The sequence below is a fragment of the Lycorma delicatula genome, chromosome 3 (assembly GCF_047948215.1).
Source record: "Lycorma delicatula isolate Av1 chromosome 3, ASM4794821v1, whole genome shotgun sequence".
Taxonomy (NCBI): Eukaryota; Metazoa; Arthropoda; class Insecta; order Hemiptera; family Fulgoridae; genus Lycorma; species Lycorma delicatula.
The window spans coordinates 179,066,988-179,094,396 of NC_134457.1; the positions used below are offsets into that span (position 1 = coordinate 179,066,988).

At 28.1% G+C, this 27,409-nt stretch overlaps 1 protein-coding gene across 5 annotated transcripts; it reads right to left on the minus strand.

The window, feature by feature from the left end:
- Positions 1–3,061: 3,061 nt before the first annotated feature.
- On the minus strand, positions 3,062–27,014 carry LOC142322240 (thioredoxin domain-containing protein 12-like). 5 transcript variants are annotated; one of them, XM_075361092.1, is made up of 5 exons: positions 26,845–26,962; positions 24,906–25,048; positions 16,693–16,806; positions 11,941–12,084; positions 3,062–3,742 (listed from the first exon to the last, which is right to left on the minus strand). In XM_075361092.1, exons 3-5 carry the CDS (start codon positions 16,769–16,771, stop codon positions 3,591–3,593), a joined length of 375 nt encoding a protein of 124 aa, XP_075217207.1. In that variant the 5' UTR covers positions 16,772–16,806; positions 24,906–25,048; positions 26,845–26,962; the 3' UTR covers positions 3,062–3,590. The 5 variants fall into 5 exon arrangements, with proteins under 5 accessions (XP_075217207.1, XP_075217203.1, XP_075217205.1 ...); XM_075361089.1 differs by lacking the exon at positions 24,906–25,048 and adding an exon at positions 8,479–8,638 and having other exon boundaries at positions 3,612–3,742; positions 26,845–27,014; XM_075361088.1 differs by lacking the exon at positions 24,906–25,048 and having other exon boundaries at positions 26,845–27,014.
- Positions 27,015–27,409: the final 395 nt, after the last annotated feature.

A 27,409-nucleotide genomic window follows, 5' to 3' on the forward strand; every position in this document is an offset into this window, starting at 1 on the left:
ATTTGTACTTTACTTGTTAACATAAAAGAGTATTTACATAAAATTACAAGATTAAAAAATCATTACAACTAAACTGTAAATTAAAAATATGCATATTACAATCTCTTTAAGATATAAATAGAAATCTTCATCAGAGACTTCTCTCATATCATAGGTCTTGGTTATTCAGATCCTTATGATGAACTTCATAAAAATATAAAAAATAGAGGAAAAATTTTAATAGTAAAAAATATATGTAGTTAATTATACAACAAATTTTTGTTAACTTGATCAAATCATTAATAAATATCAGATACTGTGAAACAGTTTGCAAAGTATCTAAATGATATTTTGTTACTGGTTCTTTTTTCTAAGTTACTTTAAGGTTTATCATCTATATGGAGATAATAAATTTGAAAGGAGCAAGAAGGAATCAGTAGGATTTGTAAACCACTGATATAGATTAATTATATCAAGAAACTACGGTTTATAAAGCAACATTTTTCTTTTCAATAGAATTTTTTTTAATTCTTGTACAAAGTTAAATTTTATATCTATATAATACAACTATTTTATCTCTTTAAAGGTATATATGTAGTTATATTTATATATGTACCAGAAGATTTTTAAAATTTAAAATATACTTCATTGCGCTTAGCTACAAATACTGTGTAAAAGTTTTTAACAGACTACGTACATCTTATTATGAAGGCTCTCATTAAAAGCTAATGTTCCTGGAATCTAGAGAAGTTTTACCTAAAGTTGTAGTATTAACTTAAGAGGTTGTTAAAAGGATTAGGTAGTTGAAATGTTGGCTAGCTGTGATTAGTTAGTTGATGGGATGCTGAAATGTTAACCGATCTAGTCATCACTAAGTAAAGTTACTACTTGAATCTGAGACTTGGATAAATATCTTAACACGCATTAGTATCTAATTTACTGTCTCTCATATACTTATCAAACGTTAAAATTTGTTACTTATCCAAATAAAGAGGACAACATCTACCTGTAAATTTTGATTGAATCCACAAAGTGAAGCGCTCTCTCTTTAAAAGTAACAGCAAGGTTCTTCTTTTTAAGGACAATCAACCAAAATGATAACTATTGCCTGCTCATAACAGGCAAAAACTCTGCTCATAACTATGATATAGGCCAACCATCAAATAGTACATAAAGTAATGAAACAAATGAATATGTGTATGTGCTGATTTTACAGAAAACACTGTTTAAGTATGTTGAGTAAAAATGGGTATAAAAGCAGTATTTATATGCTATTCTCTGTGGCAAAATGATAGCATCTCCATCTTTCATCCAAAAGGTTCTAAGTTTGAATCCCAGTAGAATGAGATTTTTTAAAATATTAAAATAAAAATAAGCTTTTAAAGACAATAATAAAGAGATTATGTGGTAAATAAATCAAATAAAATGAATACATAATCTTAATTTAAAAAATAATGAAAGGCCTTAGTGCATATGGAGCTGGAAAATAAACTGAGATAGAATAAATGCTCAGGAAATTATTTCTGAAAGACAATAATTCAAACTCTATTTTCTACTTTCTTCACTTAATTGACAGATATTTTAAATTAGGTCTGTGGCTTCTACCTGGCCAGTAATTGATTGTATAGTTAAATGTTTGTATTGTTTCAATAGTGGTTTGTTAGGTGGAAAAGGTTTTCAACAGGACTATCAATTTTCCACATGAATGCTCACCCTGCTTAAATTAAATAATAAAAATAATAATCACATTTGACTGACCAGGAAGCCCCTTGTAATTTAACGTTGTGTAAACTTTCAGATAAAAACACGTTTAATATACACTTCTCTATTATTTTCAACCAATTAACGTTACACAAATTACTGAGTTATGCAAAATTTCAGTATCACTTATTTCATTATATTGTCTACACGGGCTTTTTAATTTCTCTCAAAAACAAATGAGCGATATCAATGATTCACCATCAAATTCTTCATTAAAATTTTATATAGAAATTAAGTGTCATATGACCATAATACCATATAATATAAAAAAGTAGAATCAACTATGGGGGAAACAAAATGGTGGTTAAAATTCTAGAATAGGTTGGCAATGAATGGTCAGGATTCCCCAACTTAGCAACTATAGAAGAAAAAATGGGAGGAACCTTAATTTATACAAACTTAAAGTGTTTAAAACAATCGACCACACGCTGCTCAATGCATCCAAGATCTTATCACACCATTTGGCTGGGAACAAATTGATCACCCAACACAAACCTGATCTGACACCCAGTAACTACCACTTGTAAATCAATTTAAAGCAGTACCTTAGCAGTCAGCAACACAATGACAACATCAAAACAGTCATTCAACAACATTTATCTTCTTAGGTGGCAGATTTTTATGATGCTGGAATGCAGAAGTTGATCACACAATTGACAAGTTATGGGAAAATATATTAATTTTTTTTTTATATATGTATATATTATATATATTAATATTAAAAAATTTTAAATATTTTTAATTACTTAAAAAAAAAAAATGCCTTGCATCCCAAAAAATGTCAAACTTAGCAATTATAATTCAAAATACATTTTAGATAATTGTTCCTACAACCAAATATTAAAATTTAATTATAAAATTCTTTCCTAAATAATTTTTTTTGGCAAAATTTTCTCAGATGTGTAATTAAATAACAATAAAAGTTATTCCTCTCAAATTTACACATAAGCAGTTCTACCAGCATTCAATAATAAATCCTACATTTTTACCATTATAACAATAATTTTATGGATAGTAAAGAAAAATAATTAACTAATGTAAGAAATAATGTAATAATAATAATAATACCACTAAAATATTGTTACACAAAACAAACAATCATCAACCTCGGTTAAAGTAATTAAATTTAATTGTTTAATTGAACAGATGTTGTCTTTCATAAGGAAAAAATAATACTATACCTGTAGAATACTATATCTGATTTCTAATAACTTCTTGAATTTATAAAAAAAAATAATTGATATGAAAAATACTTCTAAATTTAATATCAGTAGTTGTCCAAAATGTAGGAGGAAACAGCAGTTAAAAAAAAAAATAAAAATAAAAAAACAAAATTATTTTATTTAAAATTAAATATAATATAATAATCACATCAATGAAGATTATAATTTCACATTCTTAATAAATGAACATTTCAAGTGTAACAGAGTGGTGAAGTTTTAATGTACAATTTATGTTTGTCCATCATAAAAAGCGATTTTAAAATTTGATTTTCTACATAAACATTTAACACTTTTAATTATTACTTAAATCATAAATTAAACACCTTCTCATCTAAGAATTATAATATTACATAAAACCAGAACGTAAAAAGTATGTATATATAAAATCATCTGGACCTGAAATAAACAATCGCAGATTAACAACACTCAAATTAAAATTAATAAATAAAGAAAAACTTGCATAATGTTCAATATTTAATAACTGAAAAATTTTAGTAAATAATACATTATTTTATAAGCAAAAAGTAGTGTTATTCTATGTTAATTTTTAATGTTTACAATATGCAAATTTACTTAAGATCAAGGAAGTATCACAACTAAATTATAATTGCTAGATATTATACAATGTTATAATTCACGGAAAATTTTCGTACTAGCTGCATATGAATTTAAAACTTTTTTCATAGTCCGAACAATACTGTGAGAGTCACTGTAGAAGAACTTGTAGCTCGGATGACCAATATCATTGTAAAATTCATACATAATTTCACCATTTGGACCTGAAATAAATAATTATATATATTAATAATAATTAATGATTATATATACAGGGGCTGTTTTTTTTCCGACCTCTAATCTTGCATCTAAGTAAACAAGAGATAGGCAGGAGCCAGGTCTGAGCATTGTGCATTTGCACCACCCCCTCACCACAACCTCTGCCAATGCCGGCTCCATTGCATCAGTTGAGCCATGCTACAGGCAATTGAACATGGCCGCTATGATCAATGCTTCCACCAAGTGTAAGTTGTGAAATGTGATAGATGTTTTCTGCAAGTAGAAGGATGTACCACTGCTGAAATCCATCTCAAAATGAGCTTAGTGTATGGTGAAAGCTTTATGATAGATCATAGTATATGGTAATGGTATTAGGAAATTTAAAAAAGAGCAAACAAACATTCATGACGAAGGTGGTCAAGGACAAAGTCTGCTGCTACTGTATGCCTGGTTGAGTGTGTTGATCTTGTCCACAACAAATGGAGGTTTATGATAAGTGAACTTTCTGCAGAAATCCCACAAATTTCAAGATCTTTTCTGTACACAATTGTGATTAAAGACCTAGGATACTGGAAACTATGTGCACGTTGGGTCCCAAAAATGTTAAGTGACAATTACAAAACGCAGCTTATGGCGTCATCCTTAATGTTACTCACACGTTACGATAATGAGGGGGAAGAGTTTTTAAAGCCTATCCATTACTATACCGATGAAACTTGGATCTAGTATGACAATTCAGAAACCAAAGAACAGTGTAAACAGTGGATGTATACTTCTCCAAACAAGCCGAAAAAGTTCAAACAGACACTGAGCAAAAGGAAAACAATGGCTACAGTTTTTTGGGACCATAAAGGTATTTTGCTGGTGGACTTTGTGGAGCAGAAGACAACAATAACAAAGGAAGTTTATTGTGAATCTTTACATCGCCTCCGCAGAGCAATCCATAACAAATGAAGAGGCATGCTCTGGTCCAGTGTGGTTTTGATTCATGACAATGCATGAATCCACGGTGCCAATGTGATGCAAGACCTTCTCAAAAAATTCAATTGGGAAGTTTTGAATTGGCGGCAAACTTCTTTGAAGACGACATCAGAAAGCTAATGTCACAATATGACAAATGCCTCAATCATTCTGGCGATTATGTAGAAAAATAAGTTTACTCAACTTTTAGTAATAAAATCATTTTGTTATGTCAATGTGTCTTTTTTTTACAGCCCATCAGAGGTTGAAAAAAAAACAGCTCTCGTATATTGATTATACATGTTACTGATTATATATATATATATATTGATAATAATTATATTGATTGTTTATAATTCATGGATTCAATTAATTTATTAAATTATGAAAATAAAATTATAATCTATATCTACCTATCTATATATTTAAAATTAATGGTAATCAATTCCACTTTTACTTTTAATATTTACTTGCGGTCATCTGACAATGGAATCTAGCAATGGAAAAATTTCATACAGTCTTATTTTTTCAGTCTTATTAATATGTTAGTGATGTCTGGAACAGGTTGAAAAGATTCCAAAAAAAAAGTTCAAGAAAATATTTTAAACTAAATACAAGACACTTTTTTTATAACAAATGTGCATATACAATACATACATACAAACAAACAAGAGCAAAAGCACAATTGTTTTTTAAAGTCAATTTTTTTCTAAATGTAAAATTAACTTTTAAATTTTCAAACAGCATATACATAAAGTAGTAAATTAAGAAATAATTTAGTGTGGTTAGTTTCAATATCAATTTTTTTTTTAGATTCTATCTATTCTAAGCATTTTAAGAGATTTCATAATTTATGCCTAATTACATAAAATTATTACTTATATAATACATTTGTAAAATAAATATATCATTTGTAAATCTGACATCAAGTGACTACATTTGTATTCAAATTATAATAATCCATTAAAAAGTACTGCAAATTAGATTTAACAAAATATATGCTCATACTAGAGGTGAGGATCATCAAAACAAAGTTCAAACAAAGCAACACTGGTCCAAGTAAGAAAATAGCTTACTTAACAGTTTTAAGATAAGATACAGAGAATTAATGCGGAAAAATGAAAAATTGAGTCGGATTCTTAGTCAAGGAAATATAGGAATAAATAATCAAATAATGTAATGAAAGCCAATGTAATGTAATGTAAATAATGTAATATAAGCTAATGAGACAATTATTTTAGTTAGGATTTAAAGCCCAACCAGAAATACACAGCAAATTTAGTGAAGAGGCAGACTTCTTTAGCAGAAGAAATAAAAATAAAAAGTAATGAATCAGGTAATTTGATAAAATATATAAAAACCAATGAAAATCTGACAAAAATGAGAGAAGGCACATCATAGTTATGGAAGAGAAGGAAGAATAGTCAGTGATTAAGAAACACAACCAAAGAAATGGATCAGGGCCTAATGGGCTTTCAGTGAATATAATTTTAAAAATCGTTATTATGTCAAAAATTATAATAGCTAATGGATCAGTGTCATAAAAGACCACTATCAAAAGAAAATGTGTTTTAAAACTTATTGAAGACTCAACTCAGAATAAAATTAATTTTTAAGATGCATTGTATACCTACTGCAAAATAATATAACTACAACAATAAAAATTTTCTTTGATAAGCTGGTACTGTTCTAAATCCATAAACAAACAATACTAATGATGAAGACAATAAGTTAGAGGATCAAACAATTCAACATTTTACAGTTTCTTCAGCAAACAAAATTAGATGTTTATGAATGAGGTTAATGAATAGTCTAGCTACTTTCACAGTGAAAATCTATTATGATAGCAATATCATAAGTGTTGTAAGTAAAAAGAAGTAAAGAAGGCAGCGAAAATGAATCACAGATATTGTCACCAACAAATAAATAACTCTTTATTTGAAAAAGAAATGCTTATTACATTTGGCTAATTTTTATATAATTTTGAGCTACAATATAAATTAGGGTATACAAAATAAAGTCATAAACATTAAAAATAAAATTAAGATATGAACCCAAATCATAATACAAACAAAACAGTTAAATCAGCTATTCTAGTTAACCATAAAGTTTTTCTGCACCAGTCAGCAATTAACAAAATTACTATTTACTCTGACAAAGTATTTGACTAAGAAATACAGTAATGTGTAAATATTTTTTTTTTAAGTAAACAAGTTCTGCGACTGCGAAAAATTTCGGTTTTCAGATTTCAACATATCCATTTTGCCCATCTCTGAGTCCATTTTGACTAGTATCAGCATGACGTCTGTACATACATATGTATCTTGCGTAACTCAAAAATGATTAGTCATAGTATGTTGAATTTTTTTGGTTTTTGTGCACTTTCCCTTTTAACTTAACCAAAAGTATCCAAAAAAGCCCAAAAAAATTTGGAATTTGGACTTTTTCTTAACTGCTAAGTAATAAGCCCTCATTGAGAGCTTTTCAACAATATATTATAAGTGGTAATTATTTTCATTAGCTCTAGAGTTATAGCCAAATGAAATTTTAATTAATGAAATATTTGGATTTTATAAGGGGAAGGCACATCGGTTCAAATCAGACTTCATCTTTCTCTTTTTTTTTAACTTTTTTTTTATTTAAATATAATGATTTATTAATAATCATTAACCTCTGATTGTAACAAAATGTTTACAATAAATAATAATTCATAAACAAAAACAAAAAAATAATAATATGAAAAAATATCAGAAATAATTAATGAAATAATGTGTTATGTAATTTAATAGGCATACAAGTCATGGGATGTCCAAATCAGATTTGGTGAAACATCTGATTATTCATTTTTGTTTTAATTTTGTTGATGGTTACATCATAATAATTTTTAAAAAAGTATTAGATATAGGACTTACATTTATTTAAAGAGTAATAAAGAGAGTAGTTTTACTCTATCCCAATATTTCAGGTAAGATTGTTGAATTAGTAATTGTATAAATATTTGATGTTAATATAATAGAATATTCTATTTAGAACTACATAATTAAAATAAATATTTTCAAAAGCTCAAGTTTTCCTTTCTCTTGGAGTAAATACATGTTTCTTTTATATTCTGGTTTTATTTGTATAATGAAATTTTATATTTGAGCATTTTATTTTAAAATTTTTAAAAATGATCCCAATGTACAAAATAGGTTACATTCATCACTTTCAAACATTTATATTTAATTTCTATATTTGTTCTACACAACATTATAGAAAATTATAGGTATCTATAGATTATTTCTAGTAATATCATTGAACTCAGCTGTATTTTGAATAAAAATAGTTTTTCTGTAAAAATCCTCTAGATCAAATCCTTTGCTGTGTAAACCATTTCATTATAGGATGCAAAGATCACTGTTGACATACTTATCAGTACATGACCAAAAGTGATCTCATCTTCTCAGAAGAATTTTCTATTTTACAATAAAAAAACGGTGACATCAGTTTACGTTGTTTCATGGGTGTATTTTGTGTTTAGTTTATTAGTTTTATTTTTTAACAAAATTTCTGTATGATGGAAGCATCAAAGACAGCAAAAATTATTCATCAATGTAACTCAACTAAACTCACAGCAAATATTGAAGGTCTCTTTTAGCTTTAATTTTTTCATTACAAAAAAAAAATTAGCTAGGAATATAAATAAGACATTAATCCAATGCAATTTCATCAATCTTCTTATAAGAATCACTGTTAAATTGAAAGACATTTTGTTTCACTGACATAAACCTATTAACCTTACCTACTCTTTTTTCTACAAGAATCAATAGATTAGGCATCAATCAACCCTTGAAAATCTCTATTTCTTAAAAGGAATACTGATAAAATGAAATAATATAACTGACTTAATAACTGATGAGTTGGAATTATTTTCTGCACTGCAATCTGAATGTAACAGAGCTCTGAAAAATTAAACAAGAATAAAGTAATAAAAATTTATGATATACCATCTAATTCACTATCAGAGACAAATACGACAGAATGTTGTACATAGGCTATAGGCAAATAAATAGAAGTAATGCACCATAAGTTTTACTTAATGCTTCCAGATTACTAATTAAATTAAAAAACAAAAAGGGGACATGTTCTAGAAAAAAAATCACATTAAAACATTAAAATATATGAGAAGGTAATTACAGATGTAGGACATATAGAAAAGAAATAGAGAAGTAAATCAAACCACTAATGAAATGGCTAATGACAAAATACAAATTAAAATCAACTTCTTTTTATTTGTCTATTTTGTGGTATATAGTAATGAATGTATTAGGAAAAACTTATTTTATTCTGACAATATTGTGTTACTACTGTATAATGAACCATATATTCCAATAAAGTAGTGCCCAGAATAGGGTTGCCATATGTCCTGGTTTTCAGGACTGTCACTGGTTTTGCCCTCAGTGCCCCGGTGTGCAAGAAGGCGTTTTGGGACATCAAATTGTCCCGGTTCAGTAAATATTGTATACAAACGAGGGTAAAACTTTTGCAGAAGAGAAATTTCACTATACTTTACGGAAATTTCATGTGTTGAGGGTTGGCAACCTGTAGACAGCAAATGTCAAACTAAAACAAAAGCCAAATCAAGGTCAGTCACTTCACTCCTCACAAACAGTCAGTGTCATTATGTTGTTTTGGCATTTTAGCCTTATTTCATTGTGCACATATTTAAGTTGTAGTGTCATGTTGCATGTTAGTGCAGCATGTGCGTGTACAATGCCAAAACAAAAATGTCATTTCAGAGAAGAATATTCTAAAGAATGGACTTTTATTAAAAGGGGGAGGAATGAAGACGATGCGTATTGTTCTTTCTGCAACAGCTTTGTTTCAGTTAAGTCACAGGGGTGGAGCATTTGTTAGACCATTTAAAAACAAAATTAAAATAGCATGCAAAGTGAGACTTCTTCTAAGCTGATTGGCGATTTTTTAGTTAAAAAGGATTCCAAAGAAGATATAATGATACCTGCTGCTGAGCTTACAACAGTGTACATGTTGTGAAACACCATCACTCTTTCAAATCAGCTGACTGTTCAAATAAGTTAAATCAAACTATTTATCCCAACTGTAGACTGCAGCAAAACATTCTACAGTACACACTACAGCTACTGCACTTATTAATAACATGCTTTCTCCACATTCAGTTAGTACTTGTGTTTCAGAATTAGAAAAGAATTTCCATATTATGGGGTTTCAACCGATGCTAGTAACCATAAAGAAGAAAAAATATTTCCTCTTTCTGTTCAATACTTTAAAGAAGATGATGGTATTACCAGTAAAATAATAAAGTTTTCATCACTGAAAGATAACCAACTACTGCTTAACAAGTCTAGCTGAAGTAAACCTCCCTTTAGACAAATGTTCATCATTTTCTGGTAATAATACAAACACTAAATCAGAAGGTGCGAACCACAAAGGAATAAACAACACTTTCCACAAACTACAAGGTAATTTGGAGAAAGACATAGTGGGGATTGGGTGCCCAGCACACATATTGCACAACACAGTTTCTTGTGCAGCTGATGACCTTGTGGATGTTGAAACAAGAGCTGTCAAACTCCTCAACTATTTCTCTATTTATATAATGAGAACTGAACAGCTTAAAGATTTCTGTGAGTTTGTTGACATAACTTACAAATAGTTGCTTTACCATACAAGAACAAGATGGGTATCGCTTATGCCTGCAGTTGAACACATTTTAAGTTTGTGGGAAGCTTTAAAGACGTACTTCCTCAGTCAAGAAAAATCCCTTAAGGATTCCTGAATTTTTACTCAACCACAATGAGTGAGGCCTATCTGTAGTTTCTCCACAACCAGCTTTCTTTGTTTCATCGAAAAATAAAAACAAGTGAATCTTTAAATATTTCAGTTATTGAGGTTAAATCAATCAATGATGAAATTTTGAAGCCTCAAAGAACAAGAAGAATCTCTCTTTATCAGGTTTAAAACTAAGTAAGTAAATAATTGCTAAAAAAAAGAAAGTGATAAGGAGAAGTTCACTGGAAAATGTAAGAAATCTTTCCGACAGCTTATGGTTACCTGGATAACTGGAGTGAATCCCTTCAGCACTTCATTGCTACTGGAGCTGTAGAGACTTGTAATTCATGAATATGAATGTTGAAATGTTATTTGTCTTGTATTCTGTATGTAACTTAAAACAATAATATTGTAATTATTTTAATTTTGTAAGTAATAAAAAGGTTTTTTCAAATGTAAATTTTTTAAATATTTGCAAAGAAGGGCCCTTGGAGCACCCTTTTTCTTGGTGGAGGAGTTCATACCTACTAGGTAGGCCATTCCGTATACAAGTTTCCCAGTTTCATTCACCAAAAATATGGTAACCCTAGCCGACAGCCACTGACCTGACAATTGCATGGATAGAGATTGTGTTTACACATCCTGTTTGGATTTTAGAGATATAGCCTAACAGTAGAAAAATCATAAAAAATTAAACAATTTCTTTGACAAAATATATAGAAAAATAAAGAGAAATGGTTCTGTTTATGGTACTGGATTGGTTAATGGTTCCAGATTTATGGTTTTGTTTATTGTTACCAATAAATAGAACCATAATTTTTCTATTCATTGTTACTAATAAACAAAACTAAATACTACTTTTTTTATCATTCTTCTAAATACTGTTATCTCCTATGTTTTGAAAAAAAAAGATCGGAAAAAAATGAACCTCATAGCAAAAAAAGCATACAGTTACGTTATCAGTGACCTAACACAACTTAGTAGACATGCAGAGCAAAAAATAACAGCCATGTTAAGCCAATACTAAATATACTTCATTTGTTATTAACATTTTAATTTCTTTTATATGCTAAGTTCTATTCAAATTTAATTTCCAATTACATTGATAGATAAAAAATTGATCGTATTAAAAAGTTATAAAAACAAACACTAAAAGACTCTGATAACTGAATAGTAAAAGAAATTGTAAATAATGTATACAAAAATTTCTGGATCATAAATTTCAATACTTATGAAAAATCTACCATAAGAAAACAGGAGCTTTCAAATGTTAGAAAAGTTAAAAAAAAGTTTGAATGTAATATTTCCAACAGACCTGTATTTTAATGGCTACAGATATTTACAAACAAAATATACAAAGATTTAATATTTTATGATAGCAAAAAATCAAAGCAAAATAAAAGAATATTTTATTATATAGAACAATAAAGACAGCTACTAAAGATATACTTACGCAAAAATAATATCCTTGGAATGTAAGCACCATCTGGTGCATATTTTGCATCATGTGGTTCTTCGTCATCTGCTACATTTATCATAATGAACTGTTTGCTTAAATCTCTGATCTCAGTGGAAGCTGCAACTTGTGGTTTCAAGGCTGCAAAACAAAAATATCATTAAATTGACATTACCTAAAATAAATACAAAATATTTTTATAAATGGATTTTTTTTTAATTGATACCAATTTGTTTCTGTAGGTCCACTATAAATAGTTTCATTTATTGGCATTTCTTTTCTGTTGTTTCCAGTATTTTTCATTCTGTGTCTGTGTTCCTCTCACCTTTGTTGGATCCATTCTTATTTCTTCTGAAATCATTCATACAAAGTATGTTTTGAGTTTTTGTCTGAACATGTTTCTTATCTGTGATTTCATGTGTTTCTATCATTGCTTCGTTTAGATCTTCTTTAACCTGTTTAAACCACCTGCTAGTTGCCTTTTTATTGTTTTCTCATCAAATATTCCTTTGATTAGTCTGCTTCCATCCATTTTCATGAAGCGTCTGCACTTCCTATTCACATCTGATAATTTCTATAGTTCTGATAAAGTTCATACAGTTTCCATATATTCTTATCTATTTTCCCGAGTCCTAGTATTTTCCTTTCTAAATTTTCAAATTTATTCTAAGGTTGTGCATTCAACCACATATAGTACCTCACACCTAACCACTATTGTACAATACCTGATTCTTCCTTCTTGTGATTAATTTTTTGTTTAATATATTATTTGTCATTCCATAAGCTTTTTGAATCTTGTGACAAATGTTTTATACATATAAATAAATTAATTTATTCATATAATCGCTTTTTAAACCATGTATCATGCACAATATAGATGCAGCTCTCCAAGATTCCCTATCTAGTGCCAGTCATTTCATTTTGGTATACCCTCTACATCCTACATCTCCCACAATTTGTTTTACATATTCCAAACATTGCCTACCTGCACGATTTTTCCCATCTACATGTCCCTCCAATGTTAAAGTGACTATTCCAGGATGCCTTAATATGTGGCCTATAAGTCTGTCCCTTCTTTCAACTATATTTTTCCAAATGCTTCTCTCCTCATCAATTTGCCGCATCACCTCTTCATTTGTCACTTTATCTCTCTATCTGATTTTTAACATTCTCCTATAGCACCAAATTTCAAAAGCTTCTTATCTGTTCTTATCAGATACTCTGATCATCCAAGTTTCACTTCCATATAAAGCTACACTACAAACATACACTTTCAAGAATATTTTCCTGATTATCAGAATATCTTGATGGAAACACTCTCCTTGCTCATTGCTGAAGTGCCCAAATCTTCAGTGAAAAAGTCTAGGTGGAAGTGTAGGAAATCAATTTTTAATGACATCCTACATCCTAAATGTTTGTAGTTTTCTAATAGCTTATTAACAAAAAAATAAAAAATAGTTTTCATCTTTTCTGTTGTCTAAAAAACCACCACCAACATCTTTGAAGGACTTCCATGCAGCTAGTTCATATTCACTAAATTTATCTTCAAAAGTTAAGTCCTTAAGCAGTTTCTTGATTTGCAGACCAATAAATGTATCCTCCTTCAGCTTGCAATCATTCAAATTTAGGAAAAATTATTTTTAAATGATTAAAACCTAGTCCATTTTTGTCTAGTGCCTTTACAAAATTTTTCATGAGTTCAAGTTTTATGTGAAGTGGTAATTTTACCACTCAGTATAATTTTACCACTCTCAATTATTGATTAATAACCATACATTTTTCACCAACCACAAAGTTCTTCCAGTTCTTTATCTCATAATATCGTTTTGTATTGTGACTATTCCAAAGACAAAGAAAACAACAATATTTCATAAACCCATCTTCTAAACCAAGAAGTAACGCAACAACTTCCAGATCACAGCAAACTTACCACATATGCTCTTTGTATTTTATTGCTTCTAATACTGATGCCACAGTTTCATATGTTTATTTCATGCTGACTGCATGAGTTAATGGAATGGATGGTTTGTTTATTATCATTATGCAATAAAACTGCTTTCATGCTAATTTAAGAAGAGTCAATAAAAAGACACCATCTTCAGGAATATGCTGAATTCCAAGCTCTTTCATCAACCATCAACATCAGTACACACAATGAATTTTTCATAACAAAATAAACTGAAAGAGTTTTATATTGTGTTCTAAATATATTTATATTGTGTAACTTTTGCAAATGAATCCACTGTTGCAGCCTAGACTCCAGAAGTTCAGCTTGCTGCTGAACTTCTAAATGAATAACTTTAAATCGCGAACTAAATCATTAAGTTCATTTTGTTGAATAAGTGAGGAGATTTCTCATAAGATACAGGAAGAAATTCTTCAACATCCCCTACATCATCTGCTTCATTTTCAGACTGTTGTTCTAGCAATGTTAGATTAGATGGTGGTACAAGTACAGGTAACTCCTCTCCTAGTGGTACCGGCTCTAGAGCTGAGGATACATCTGCATATTTTACGAACTTTCTATTTTTGAATGAAAATCCAAATACATTTGTCATACAGAAGTAGCACTTTGTGAAATGGTCCTTAGGTTCAAGCTAAACCATCAGTACAGCAAATGGCATGGCTTGTTGTTTCCCCTTCAACCACTTAGAAAAGAGTTACTGAGCATGATTTGCAAATAACATGGGGCGCTCAGATAAAATCTTCATGCATAAATGTCAAAATAAAACTTATAAGCTGTTTTTATCAATTCAGAAATAGTCTTTCCTCGAGACTTAGGTGTAAATTTATCACAGACATTACAAAAATTGTCTTCTTGATTTGAACATCCATGAACTTTTGTAGAAACCATGCTGTAGCAAATAAAAATGAGAAAAAGCACTTTTGTATTACAAAGAATTGGTGAAAATATAACAAAACCCTAGTAACTCTGTGAAACACAATATGCTGGAAAAGTAAAGAAAAGTAAAGCTGGACTGAATAAGATTTTAAGGTCTGCAGTAGGCAACAACAGATATCTGAATGATATACAGATGTGTTTGTACAAGTCTACTTCTCATGATACATCGTATAAACTTATTTGGTTTTTTCTTTATTAAGCATGTATGCATATTGTTTAAAAGTAAAAATACAGAAACTGTTCTTAATTAACACTACTTGATCAAAATGAGTTTATTATAAAGAAATTTTACAAATTTATGATTTATATAATACCTTTACATGGTAACACAGTTTCAGTAGCATATTTGAAATCAGCACCCAAATTATACTGAGAAAACTCATGTAACATGTTAGATACAAATTCTGTGTTGACTAGCGTTCTTTAAAATCCAGAATCAAAGTTCTAACAAATGAATATAACTGTATTTTACAAAACCAAACAATTAATTATATAAATGTAAATTAAGTGGTAATCTTTTGTACATCATGATCTACTCTTTTATACACAGTTTTTGTGTGCATATCTAAGATAATCTCTCGTAACTGATAAACAATCTCAAGAATTTTTTTTCATTTTTGAAATATTTTTTATTCCAAATGACAAAGAGACTGCCTATTAATTATACTTTTAATACCATACTCCTAAAATCTGAAATATTTAATACTATTTTTTAATTACATGATTAATTATGTTAACGTGAAATGAAGTCCAACTATAATAATAATAATTAGAAATTCATTAAAAAATTTTGGAACTATGAATATGATTCTTCAGGTTCACAAAAATAATTAATTACCTTTTAGGTTTTCTAAGGATGCACACAGTTCTGCACACATTGAAATAATTTATAATGAGATATTACATAAGTAATATTTGAACAATTATTTTTCAAAATATATATATATATTAAATGAAAAAAGACAAAGTTTTCATATCCGTAAACATTTATTAAAAAAAGTAATCAAAATTTCTTAAATCATGTACAGTACACCATAATTTATGAAGGAAGTTATAACTACACTACCTGAACATAATTTTCATTCTAGTTTCAGAGATTCTCTGAAGATGCTTAAATTATAGTGTACTATCTGCAATTTTAAAACTGCATATTTTAAATAGATAATTAACAATGGCAATGTGATTCAAGCCTAGGCTATCCAAATGTTTTAGGTCCTATAAATCTGTTTTGAAGAACTCCAGGTCCTCCTTGGCTCCTGACAGCCTCCTCAATCAATAAAATACAAGCTATCACATAACACATTTACAGCAAACTATGCCTCACTCAATTTTAAAGTTTTTTTCATGATGCACTTAAAGCATTTCCAACTCCAAAAGTTTGTAATTAATAACATTAACATAGACATCTTTTGTAACTTAAAATATATATTTATAAAATTCATAATGTTTAAGTGTTGTACGAAGTTGTCCTTTTTTGGTTATCTGAAGAGTACTAAAATTTCTGTCAACATTTAGTGAATATTTTATTTTTGTTTGAAAGAGTTTACAAATGCTGAATCAACATTGATAATCAAATTATAAGCCTTCCATTACTTTTTTCAATACAAAAGTTTAATAAAATGTACAAAATATAATACTTCTAGTGAAGTGATTTCCTTCTACACATAATAAAACTTATTTAAAACTTTATTTTGCATGTACTTAGACTTATCTTTTTATGTGAGAATAATACACACCATCAGTGTAAGAAGCAACCACTACTAAGGTTAAACTGAGTATGTCACTGGTTACAACATAGGACAAAAAATGTTAGCAGGCAAATACTATGTAAAATATTTAAACCTTACCTTTACAAGCACTACACCAACTTTTATGAAATATCATCATTATCGGTAGATTTTGAGATTTTGCTTCGGCTAACCCCATTTCGAAAAATCTCCAAGAGATTTCACGGCCAAATCCTAAAAATTTACACTTAAATGAACTGAATAACAAATGACAAGACTATCCTAAACTACATGACTATCATAAAAAAGTAAATACACAAAAATTCATTAAAAAAATTATCTATCTATTATATACAAAAGTATGAACCATAAAATTTTGTCTATATTTAATACACATAAATTACATAATCTCCATACAAACAGATTTTATTTGGATAGATGGCAAGCTATTAAAAATTTAGTAGGTTAATAAGTTAGAAATATTTAGCATATATACATAAATAAATACAATTAACAATGCAAATAATTACAAATCAAAATAAAATTTATACATTAAATAATAAATTTTTTAATGATTCTTCACATCATATTATTGAGGTTTTTGAATCTTTCATGTAATTATTTAAAGACTTCTGTTTAATTGTTTTTATATGAGTTAATATATGATTTTTATTAGTTACATTCATATAATAAGAATATTAAGTTAATACACAAACGTGAACACAAAATTCAATACACTCGCTCGTTCCATCACTCATCAAAGTATCTCAAAACCTTATCTTAAGAAATAAGAAATTTTGGACAGTTCCAGTAAATGACTATGTGCTTATTAAGAATTTTTTTTAAATCGAATTACCGAAGGATAAAAATAGGAATTTTGCAAACAAATTGAATAATACAAAATTTGTCTCTTTGCGAAGCTAGCAGAAATAAAATTTACATGCTTTAATTTATTATTCAGCTCATATAATTTTTTAATATAATAGAGATTAAATGTATGAAACCCTAAAAAAAAAAATACACATACAAACACTAAAATTCAGCAACTTCATGACAACTTCAAAAAAAAACTTAATAAACAATCAAGATTTAACCCTTAATTGTTATGATGCAGATCCAATCACTGATGCACATATATTCTGTGCTTAATATTTCACATAACAGTGCTCTAATTCTCCATACCTAACCCTTTTAGTGTTGCCTCCCAAAGCAATCCAAGCTCCATGCTACATTCCAATTATCTATAGTGCATTTGAATCAATCACTGGTACCACACCACATTTTATCTTTCTCTATACTTATGTTACAGTTTTGATTTTTTCCTTCTTTTTTTAACCTGTTTACGAGTATTATTATAAAACCATAATTTTTTTAATCTTTAAGTGGCTTTTTCTGTGCTATGGGAAATGTCTCAAATCATAATTTCAAACTCTGAAAACAATTTTTCAAATTTTGGCTGAACAATTTTAGGGTTCTATTGAAAATAATGAAATGTAAAAGATGCGATTGACAAATAGAAAGGTAGTGTCCATGATGCACTCACACATTGTATGCAAATGAATATGAGAGAAAAGATGCAGGTAATAGTTAAATAAGCTAAGTTATTCAATGTTAAGAGAGCACTCATCCTATAAGTCAGCAGCAAATAAAAAGACCCACAAAAGCAACCTAGTAAAACTGCAATTTGTAAGAAATGCAACCTATAAAATTAAACATCTCTCAAAAAAAAGTACAACAGTAAGATAAACACTACAGCAGATAATCAGCTGCTTTTAGTGCCAAATATTGTTGGTGCTCAGTATTTAAACAGCTAACAGCAAGCCTATGAAAATTATACATAAATATACTGCATAAACTATAAACAAATATAACCATTGGTAATGTAAAAAAATGCTACTAGTAACAGCGAAAAAAACATACGGGTACCACACCCTCAATTATACTTGTCCAAAATTAATTTACTTCACACAAAAAAATCAAATTTATATGTTATATTATATTATATATATATATATATACATATAAAGACAGTTTAAATAAATAGTTACAATAAGAACAATATAATTTTTTTTCAACTTAAAACATTTTAATAAGGTTTTTAACATTACTAACAGAAATGATAGCAGCATTCAGCAGATTTCCAATTTCATTTTACCCAAAACAAAATTATAATTACTCTGCAATTAAATGAACAAGATTGGACTAACTGAAAAATACACTTGTTGAAAATATTATATATTGTTGATGGGTAATACAATCATAATTCACTTTCAATTTTTGATCAGTTTATAAAAATCATTCGTTTCGCAGAGTTACATCCTATCCTACAGCTAGATGATTTCCTCATTCCAGACCTTTCTAGACTTTCATACTGAACTAGACTTGGTGTGGTTTAATAGTCAGTGCAATTGTACACACAAAAAGGAATTTAGGAGAAAAGTTTCCTATGCATGACATCTATCTCCCAACACACTGACATTTTGTGGCCTTCTTGGTCACAAGATCAGTCTACTGCAACTACTTCCTATGGAGTTACTTCAAAAGTAAGGTTTTCATTTAAAAAAGACTAGCAGAGTTGAAGTACTAAAAACCAATAAAAAAAGAATATATACACACAAACAAATTTTTTTTTAAATAAGAAAAATAAATTTTGAACTATTTCATATATTATTGATTATTTTTAGTCATGATCATTTACATTAAGTTTTTTCAAAGACCATGCTTATTTTCTTGCCATGGAAGTTTTAGATAATTTAAAGTTAGCAGTTTACTCAATGGTGTTTTAATCATATTTAACTCAATATCAAATATTTCCCAAGTAACAAACAATAAGAATAATTATTCAGAAATCTAAAATAATAGGTTCTGAATCTGTAGGATTCAACTGCAATTCCAATTACTCACACTATTAATGTTGATTAGTAATAAATAGTACAGATAGTAGGTCCTGAACATCAATTATGTTAGACATTACATATACTGACACCTGGTGAACATTTTCAGATACGCTATTATTACTCAAAAGTCATGATCAACAACAAACAAATTATAAAATAATGCAAATTTTCAATAAAAGTAGTAATAAAATAAAAGTAATTAAAAAGAAATCAATTTCTTTTAAGAACAAACAAAAAAAAAACATTACTTAGACTTACAGGATTGTAAAGATGAGAATGAATTAGGCTAAAATAGATATAATCCATTAAATCAGGAAAAATAATATTAGCACAACTGTGTAAAATTAAAAACAAAAAATACAAAACTGATAACACATACAAATATGCACTTACTTGCATGTGTATATGCACGTACACACAAACATACAATTATATATTTAAACATTATTAAATATAAATAAATAACTTGTTCTACCAAGTACATAATAAAATTAAATTAGGTAGGATGACACTTACCTTATGTAATTATATATACACAAGAGTACTTTGGATCAACTGAAGATGTGAGAAATCATGAATCTTTTAATTGTTAATGTAAAATTACATATTATAAATACACAACATTAACAAAATAAAATATTGATAAATACAATAAAACAAAATTTGTTAAAACTTTGAATATAAACTTTAAATCAAAATTGAATTAAAATTATTTTTTTTCCTTTTAAACTTAAGATTTAAAATCAAATTAAAAGTCAAAGTTAAAAATTGCATATATAAAAATATATTGTCAAATAATTAAAATATTGATTAAATGTTAAAATGATAAATATGTTAAAAAAGAATGAATATGTATCTGTGGTTTGGCTAGCCAATATTATATTACTGTGCAGGACTTTAAATAAATTAAATCTATATGGAATTTCTAACTTTTAACTTTTAATTTGATTTTAAATCTTAAATTTAAAAGGAGAAACTTTTTTTAAATTTTAATTCCACTTTGATTTGAATTGATTTTAAAGTCTATAACCAAAGTTTTAATAAATGTTGTTTTATTGTATTTATCAAGATTTTATTTTGTTAATGTTGTTTATTTCGTTAATTAAAAGTTTAGATCAACTGAGGATGCAAGAAAATCATAAAAGTACTCTTTGTGTATATATAATGATATAAGGTAAATGTGTCATCCTACCTATTTAATTTTATTCGGTATTTGGTGAATCAAGTTATTTATTTATATTTGTATAATAGTACAGAAGAATATGAGTCTTAAAACTTTAAAAAGACTTTAAAAAATTATTATTAAGCATTATTACATTTACAAAAGATGAAAATGTAAAATTACTAAGATAGGAATATAAACTGTTTTCATCAAAATAACTGATCACTTGACTAAACATAAACAAAAATTCAGAAAAAAGCCTGGCTGATTTCAGGAATTAAAGAGCTTGTTAATTTCAACTTTATTATCGCATCACTAATAATTCTATGCGCGAGTTTAAATCTGTTGTGTATAGGTACATAACAAAAGCCCAATAACAATATGATGAACAATTATGAAGCTCCAAGAGAAACATTGGAGCATCACTAAATTTCATGATGAACCATTTATTAACCCCTGGTCCTAAATGCAAACAACAGAGAATCACATCACACATCTATGTGAGCAGCTAACTGCAAATGAAATTCAGAGAAACTTTGTAATAGATTACTTCATAAAAGCTATGTTTGTTGTAATTCCTTCTATATGTATAATTCGTACTAACATTTTCATTTCTCGTAGTTACCAGCTAATTAAATTAATCTATATTAATTGCTCACCTCAAGGGAGTGTGGAAAATTAGCCACAACCTTACATAGATGATAATATTCTGATACTGAAACAATACTCAGATTTGAAGGCTTTCTTATTTAAACCATAATACTAGTTTATATGAGTATATACAACATGGATGAAAGGATATTATTGCCTCGAGTATTAGGTAGTTGTATAATAACTTAATATTTGCACCTAATATAAAATATACATATATTCTTTTTTTACTGGGATTAGGAGGCCCAGCTTTAACAAATAGGCACTTCATCCTCTGAACAGCGCTAGTAAGAATTCCTCAAATCAATCCACAACCTACTACTAGACAACTGCAAGGATAAGAATCCATTGCTTCATCTTACATCAACAGAAATGATAATGAGAAAGAAATAATGAGGGATAATAAACACATGAAAGAAGGAAAAGAGATGGATTAAAATTAGGATGTTAATGAGAAAAGATAATCTAAACAATGGGGGTGATCATGGTATCTTATTGTCTTGTGCAGGATCCACACTAGTCTCTTGACATGCATATTTATTAAACAAGCTTATAAAAATGTTTATAGATTTTGGTAAAATGCAGTTTAAATGTAAGGTTATTCAACAAAAAAAAAATTACACAGATTTATATGAACAAATACAAATTTAAAAATATTTTTTCCACTATCACTTTATTTCCCCAAATGCAACTGAACCTAGATAAATAGATTATAAAACTAATATTACAAATAAACAGTAGTCCCTTGAATTGTTCAATTTCAATGAAGTAAGTTTCAGCCAAACAAATTCAGAAAAAGAACTGAAAATACATACAAGGGAACTACAGTTAAATCTAAGCTGGCAAAACATGATTTTACAACCACCAAAGTTAAATAACACTGGGTGCAGATTTCTAATAAACTTGATAAGTGCATGAATAATGCTATTTGTTGATCAACATTTAAGGACTTAAATGTACACTTCCAGATTTTTCAATAGGCTAGCTATACTTTTGTGAAACAACTGTCCCTCTCCCTTATCCTTACCTAGGTCTTGTCTTCCTTGAACAAGTGCAAACAAAATTTGGACAAATACCAGTGTGGTTCCATCTACCAGGCTTGAAAAATAATTATGGTGAGAATGTCTTTATTGAAGATGCTACAATCTAAGCTGCCTTCAGGTAGTCAAGACCTCCAGTAAGTGATTCACACAAAAAAAAATCTTAATTTGTAGTATTTAACTATCTCCTGGGAAGCTGGCTGAACAATTAATATTTCAGCTGGATATTTTCTCATACAAAAAAATTGTAGTAGTTTATTTTAAAATATAGTTTGAGCTTGTTCTAGATGGATATATATAATTCTTAAATAAAAAGCAATCTGGAGAAACACAAATAATTAACTAGTAAAGAAAAATATTGCTGATCAATAAGGTGCTGCCTAGAAATTTCTGATCTGAAGAATTGTGAACAGGATGTATGCACACTGCCAGGAGACCTTATATCACTCCTTTCGTAGGTTTACGTGTCAGTCTCTCTGTGAATAGATTCTCCCTTTCTCCTCCTTCCTTGTTTTATTGGTTTATCCAAGTACCCATTAAAATTATTCATAAGGATGGTGAATTTTGGAATTAATGGTATTTGTATGACATCCAGATAATTTGTTTCCTATTTGGTGGCTGTAAAAAAGAAATTTGGGAATGAGGTCTTTATTAGGAAAAAGTCTTCTTATCTCTCATGATTTATACTCAGGCATTACATACATATAACACATACATACACATATATTTTTTTTTTAACAATTTCCTCTCCCTAGCTACCTAAATCAAGAGGCTTCTGTACAATCACAGTGTTAAGAAGTTACAACAAAATTTAAGAAGATTATCAGGTTTATCTTGTCACCTCTTAGACTTTAATAATTTTCAATTTACCGTTTCATTTCACATTTAAATCCTACAAAAAAATTTTATTCATTATTATAAAATAATCTTAGCGACACTTTTAAGAGGATTTTCAAACTACTAAAAACAGAAAATTAAAAACTAGGAAAAAAGCTTGCTACTGAGCCAACTTTTCTTTATATAATATACTGCTCGAAAAGTGACCTAAGCAATAGACATGAACAAGAAGCTTACAAAATCTGAAATAATTTTACAACTAGAAATTATAACCAAATTTACTACCTGCAAAACCATCTATGGAACAACAGTATTAGGATTTAATCAAAATTAAGCAGGAAAGGTATCGTTTATTTAAATTACAATTGGGAAAAAATTTATCGTCATTTCCAAAGAATGAAAAGGTCTAGAAAATGTACAATACTAACAGAATAAATAATCAAACCAGTAATCTCTGAAAAAACTGAGAAGCTAAATGCTTCAATTCTACAGCATATTATTTGGAAAGTAATACTAAAATCTCCACAAATCAGACTCAAATATTTTTCTGAAAATAATAAAAGCCTACAGAGGATCTCCAAAGACTGCATCAACTTTAGATTTCCAATAAGAATCTCAGTGATAAATGAAAGATAAGTACATGCCTGCTGATACGTCGAGTCTAGTTCTTTTTACAGCATACGCCATTCTTCTTTTGCATTAGAGTCTGTTCTTATGTGAAAATAATATGCATTCAGATCTGAATGTTGTTCTTTATCTGTTAGATGTTGTTAAAATCATGAGTAATGGAAATGAAGAGCCGCAACAAGTCATACTTCCAGGAAAGAGGAAATAATGATGTTCATATTGACAATACCTATGATTTATGATTTATAAAGAAAAACTTCCTCTCAAGAGAAATGTGAATTACCTGTAACTTAAGAATTGAAGTAAGTTTTCTGTGATGAATTTTATTATATATTTTTTTTTAAATTATAATGTTAAGTTAATCTTAAAAAATCATTATTATTAATATTATAAATACTAATTATTTAAAGATAATGAAAAACTACACGTATATTTTGAATGGAGAGATATCAAAATAACCCTAACTAACCACTTTTTAATTATAAAACATAATCAAAAATCTTTACAATCAGTTCTAACATAATAATAAGTAGAAGCAATACATTAGTAAATGTTTTCATTAACTTTATTTGTCTTAACACTAATCAACATTAATTGGGACAATATCGGATTGTTCTAAACCACTGTCAAAATATTTATCAATTCATAAAATGGGGAGATATACTTTATATCCAACACTCATTGTCATATCTGGAAAAGATGAATTAGGTGAAATGTAATTTCAGTGATTTACCATAAATTCTAATTTCATTATATTCTATGTATATTTCAATATATTCTGTGAATAGGATAATTCTGTTTATTCTACACATAAATTACCATAACTTTTTTATATTTTAATTGTAAACATATTTTGTTCATTAATATTATTAATTACAAGTGCACATTCTAAAATTACATTAGTCATAAATGATTTTAAATATTGTAACCAATTTTTAAATAAAAAAATAAAAAAATAGGCAATATGGTGGAATAATGCACATGAACAAAATCAGATTAACAAATGGTCAAATACTAAAATCTAAAGTAGCCTTAAGACACATGAAACTAAATTTCATTCAACTGTTTCATTAAAATATTTTATTTGAAACTTAAATACAACAAAAAAGTAAAGACTACCTTATGCTATTAGGTGTTCTCAGATTTGTACAGTAAATGTAAACATCATAACATCTTTCTAACAAAGTTAGAAAAAAAAATAACTGATAAGGTATTTTATCATAATCAGCTGAGATATATGAAATAAAATTTTTGTCAGAATTCTGAAAAGCAGTAAAAAGTAACATAAAAATTATATACACACACATTATAATATATATATAATTCAGATACTTTTTAATAAGGTAAAATGTTCCTACTGGGATGTGCCTACAACACTACACGAACCAAATATTTTATACACAAGACAATGACTCTTTCGGTAAATGTTCTTATTTTGATACCAAATCCCTTGAAATTGGTTTTTTTGTGCAAATAAATATTTAAAAATACACTGGTCCTAATTTTTTTTTCAAACTTTTGGAAATAACGGTAAGATACTATAAAACAAATTATAAATGATAAATGTTTTATTCCTTTTAAATTTAGTACAATATACAGCATCAAAAAAGACTAAACCAAAGGCATTTTACAAATTTAATACCACTAATTCCATTTCATCTTGCAACATAGATGAATTGGGCTTAGTGAAGTATGTTGACATACTACAACAAAATAATTAGTGTACCACAACAAAATACAGTAGATAGAAAAAAAGCCTATCACAATCCATCCTATCCTGCACATCAACTAAACTTTTATAAGTAATAATGTTGCTAAGTTGAAAACTCTTGTAAACATACTTTTGGAGAGTTTTCTGAACAAGAGAGAAGCTTTTTACCATAAATAAAAATTCTAGACAATTACCAATGTATTCGGATTAATGACAACTTTCCAGTCACCCAAATGCACGACCTACTTCATACTTAACTGCTTCTCTTAAAACTATGAATAAATTATTTAAGAAGATATCAGAGTTTTATGACAGAGATTGAAAGAACCAAACTACTCTTTAATCTAAAATTACTAATCTTGTATTTGGAATTAATTTAAAACACAATAAATGATGATGTGATGTCAAAATTAAGTAATGATGGCAAATCGGCAATAATAAGAATGTTTGATAACGAACATGCAACTCAATACTTTCCACTCTAAACAACCTTTCCAGTAGAAGATCAATGAGGGCAAAAACCTTTTAAAAAAGTATACAGGTCAAACAGTCCTAATAGTGAAAATATGGATGGAGTTAATTTAGCAGGTCATATGCTGCCATACTGTCCTTCTCAAAATCTGACTAAACAATCAGCCATCAAAATACTACACTTGTTTAATTAGTATTATGTAATTCAGCTAAAAATGAAATGACAGTTCCATGAAAACGCGTCAAAATTCCATCCATATAGTATGCACTATATAAAAAGTTAATGAAAATAATGAAGTAGAGTAAAAGTTCTGTAACTTGTCAAAACAAAATTTATTTTGCTTTTAAATCAATTGTTGTTTGTTTATTCATGAAACAACATTTTCCGTTATTCTTTATCAGTACATAGGCCCAATTCATCAATTCTTATGAAACATTTTTGGGACCTGTTGCCAAATTAAAATTGAAAAAAAAAATTATATAACTTTATGCAAGATAAAAGAGATATTTTTGTGGAATGAAAATAAAAATAATGTAATTTCAAGAACATAGGGTTTTCCTAACGATATTTATGATAAAATTAAGAGAACAAAACTTAAGGAAAAATTTTTGGTTTCGGAAATTTTTGGGATACAGAAACGTTTTACTTCTTAAACAACTACAGGTCTCTATGACAACATAATAGTTTCATTTCTGGCGTCAGTTAATAAAATGGGAAATAAAACGAAAATGGCTCCAAAACCCAAGAAAAAAAGTTTAACTTTTATTTTATGCAGCGATTACTAAATTCAGGCAAGGACTGTAATGTATTAATAGAATTTAAAAAAAGAAATACAACAAATAACCTACAAATATCGCACTATCAATTTTACAAACCTCGGTCTAATCCGGAATTATTACTCGCAGCTTTCACTTTACATAATAAATAGCTGCTAATATAAACTAAACCAACAGAAATTATTTCTGGTTTTATCCACATTTGTACAAAAATTTTAAATCATGCTAAAAATAAATAGGAAGCAATTAAACCATCGACAATACGATGTTTATATCGATACTTTATGAATGCATTTCAATTTTGGAGATATTAAGGTAGAAATACAATCGATTACACATGTGGTTCTATCGTTTAGCATCAGCTGTCTTTAAGAACCAGCCGTTCTTCGGCTCTTCGTTAGACGAAGTGGTTCTCAAACGGGTTTTATTACGTTTTATACCACTTAAAATTTTAAATAAAAAATTACAATCTGAAAGTATGAATTGTATTTTATGTTATAAAAAAAAATTATGTATTACAATTTTCTTATTACAAACTTTTTAATCATTTTTATAACATTTATTTGCTTACAAAGAAATGTTACAGTATACATTTCCTTACACAATTGATTTCAATATTATTTAAGAAGAAAAATTTGGTGAGAAGGATGGTGCTGTAAGCTTA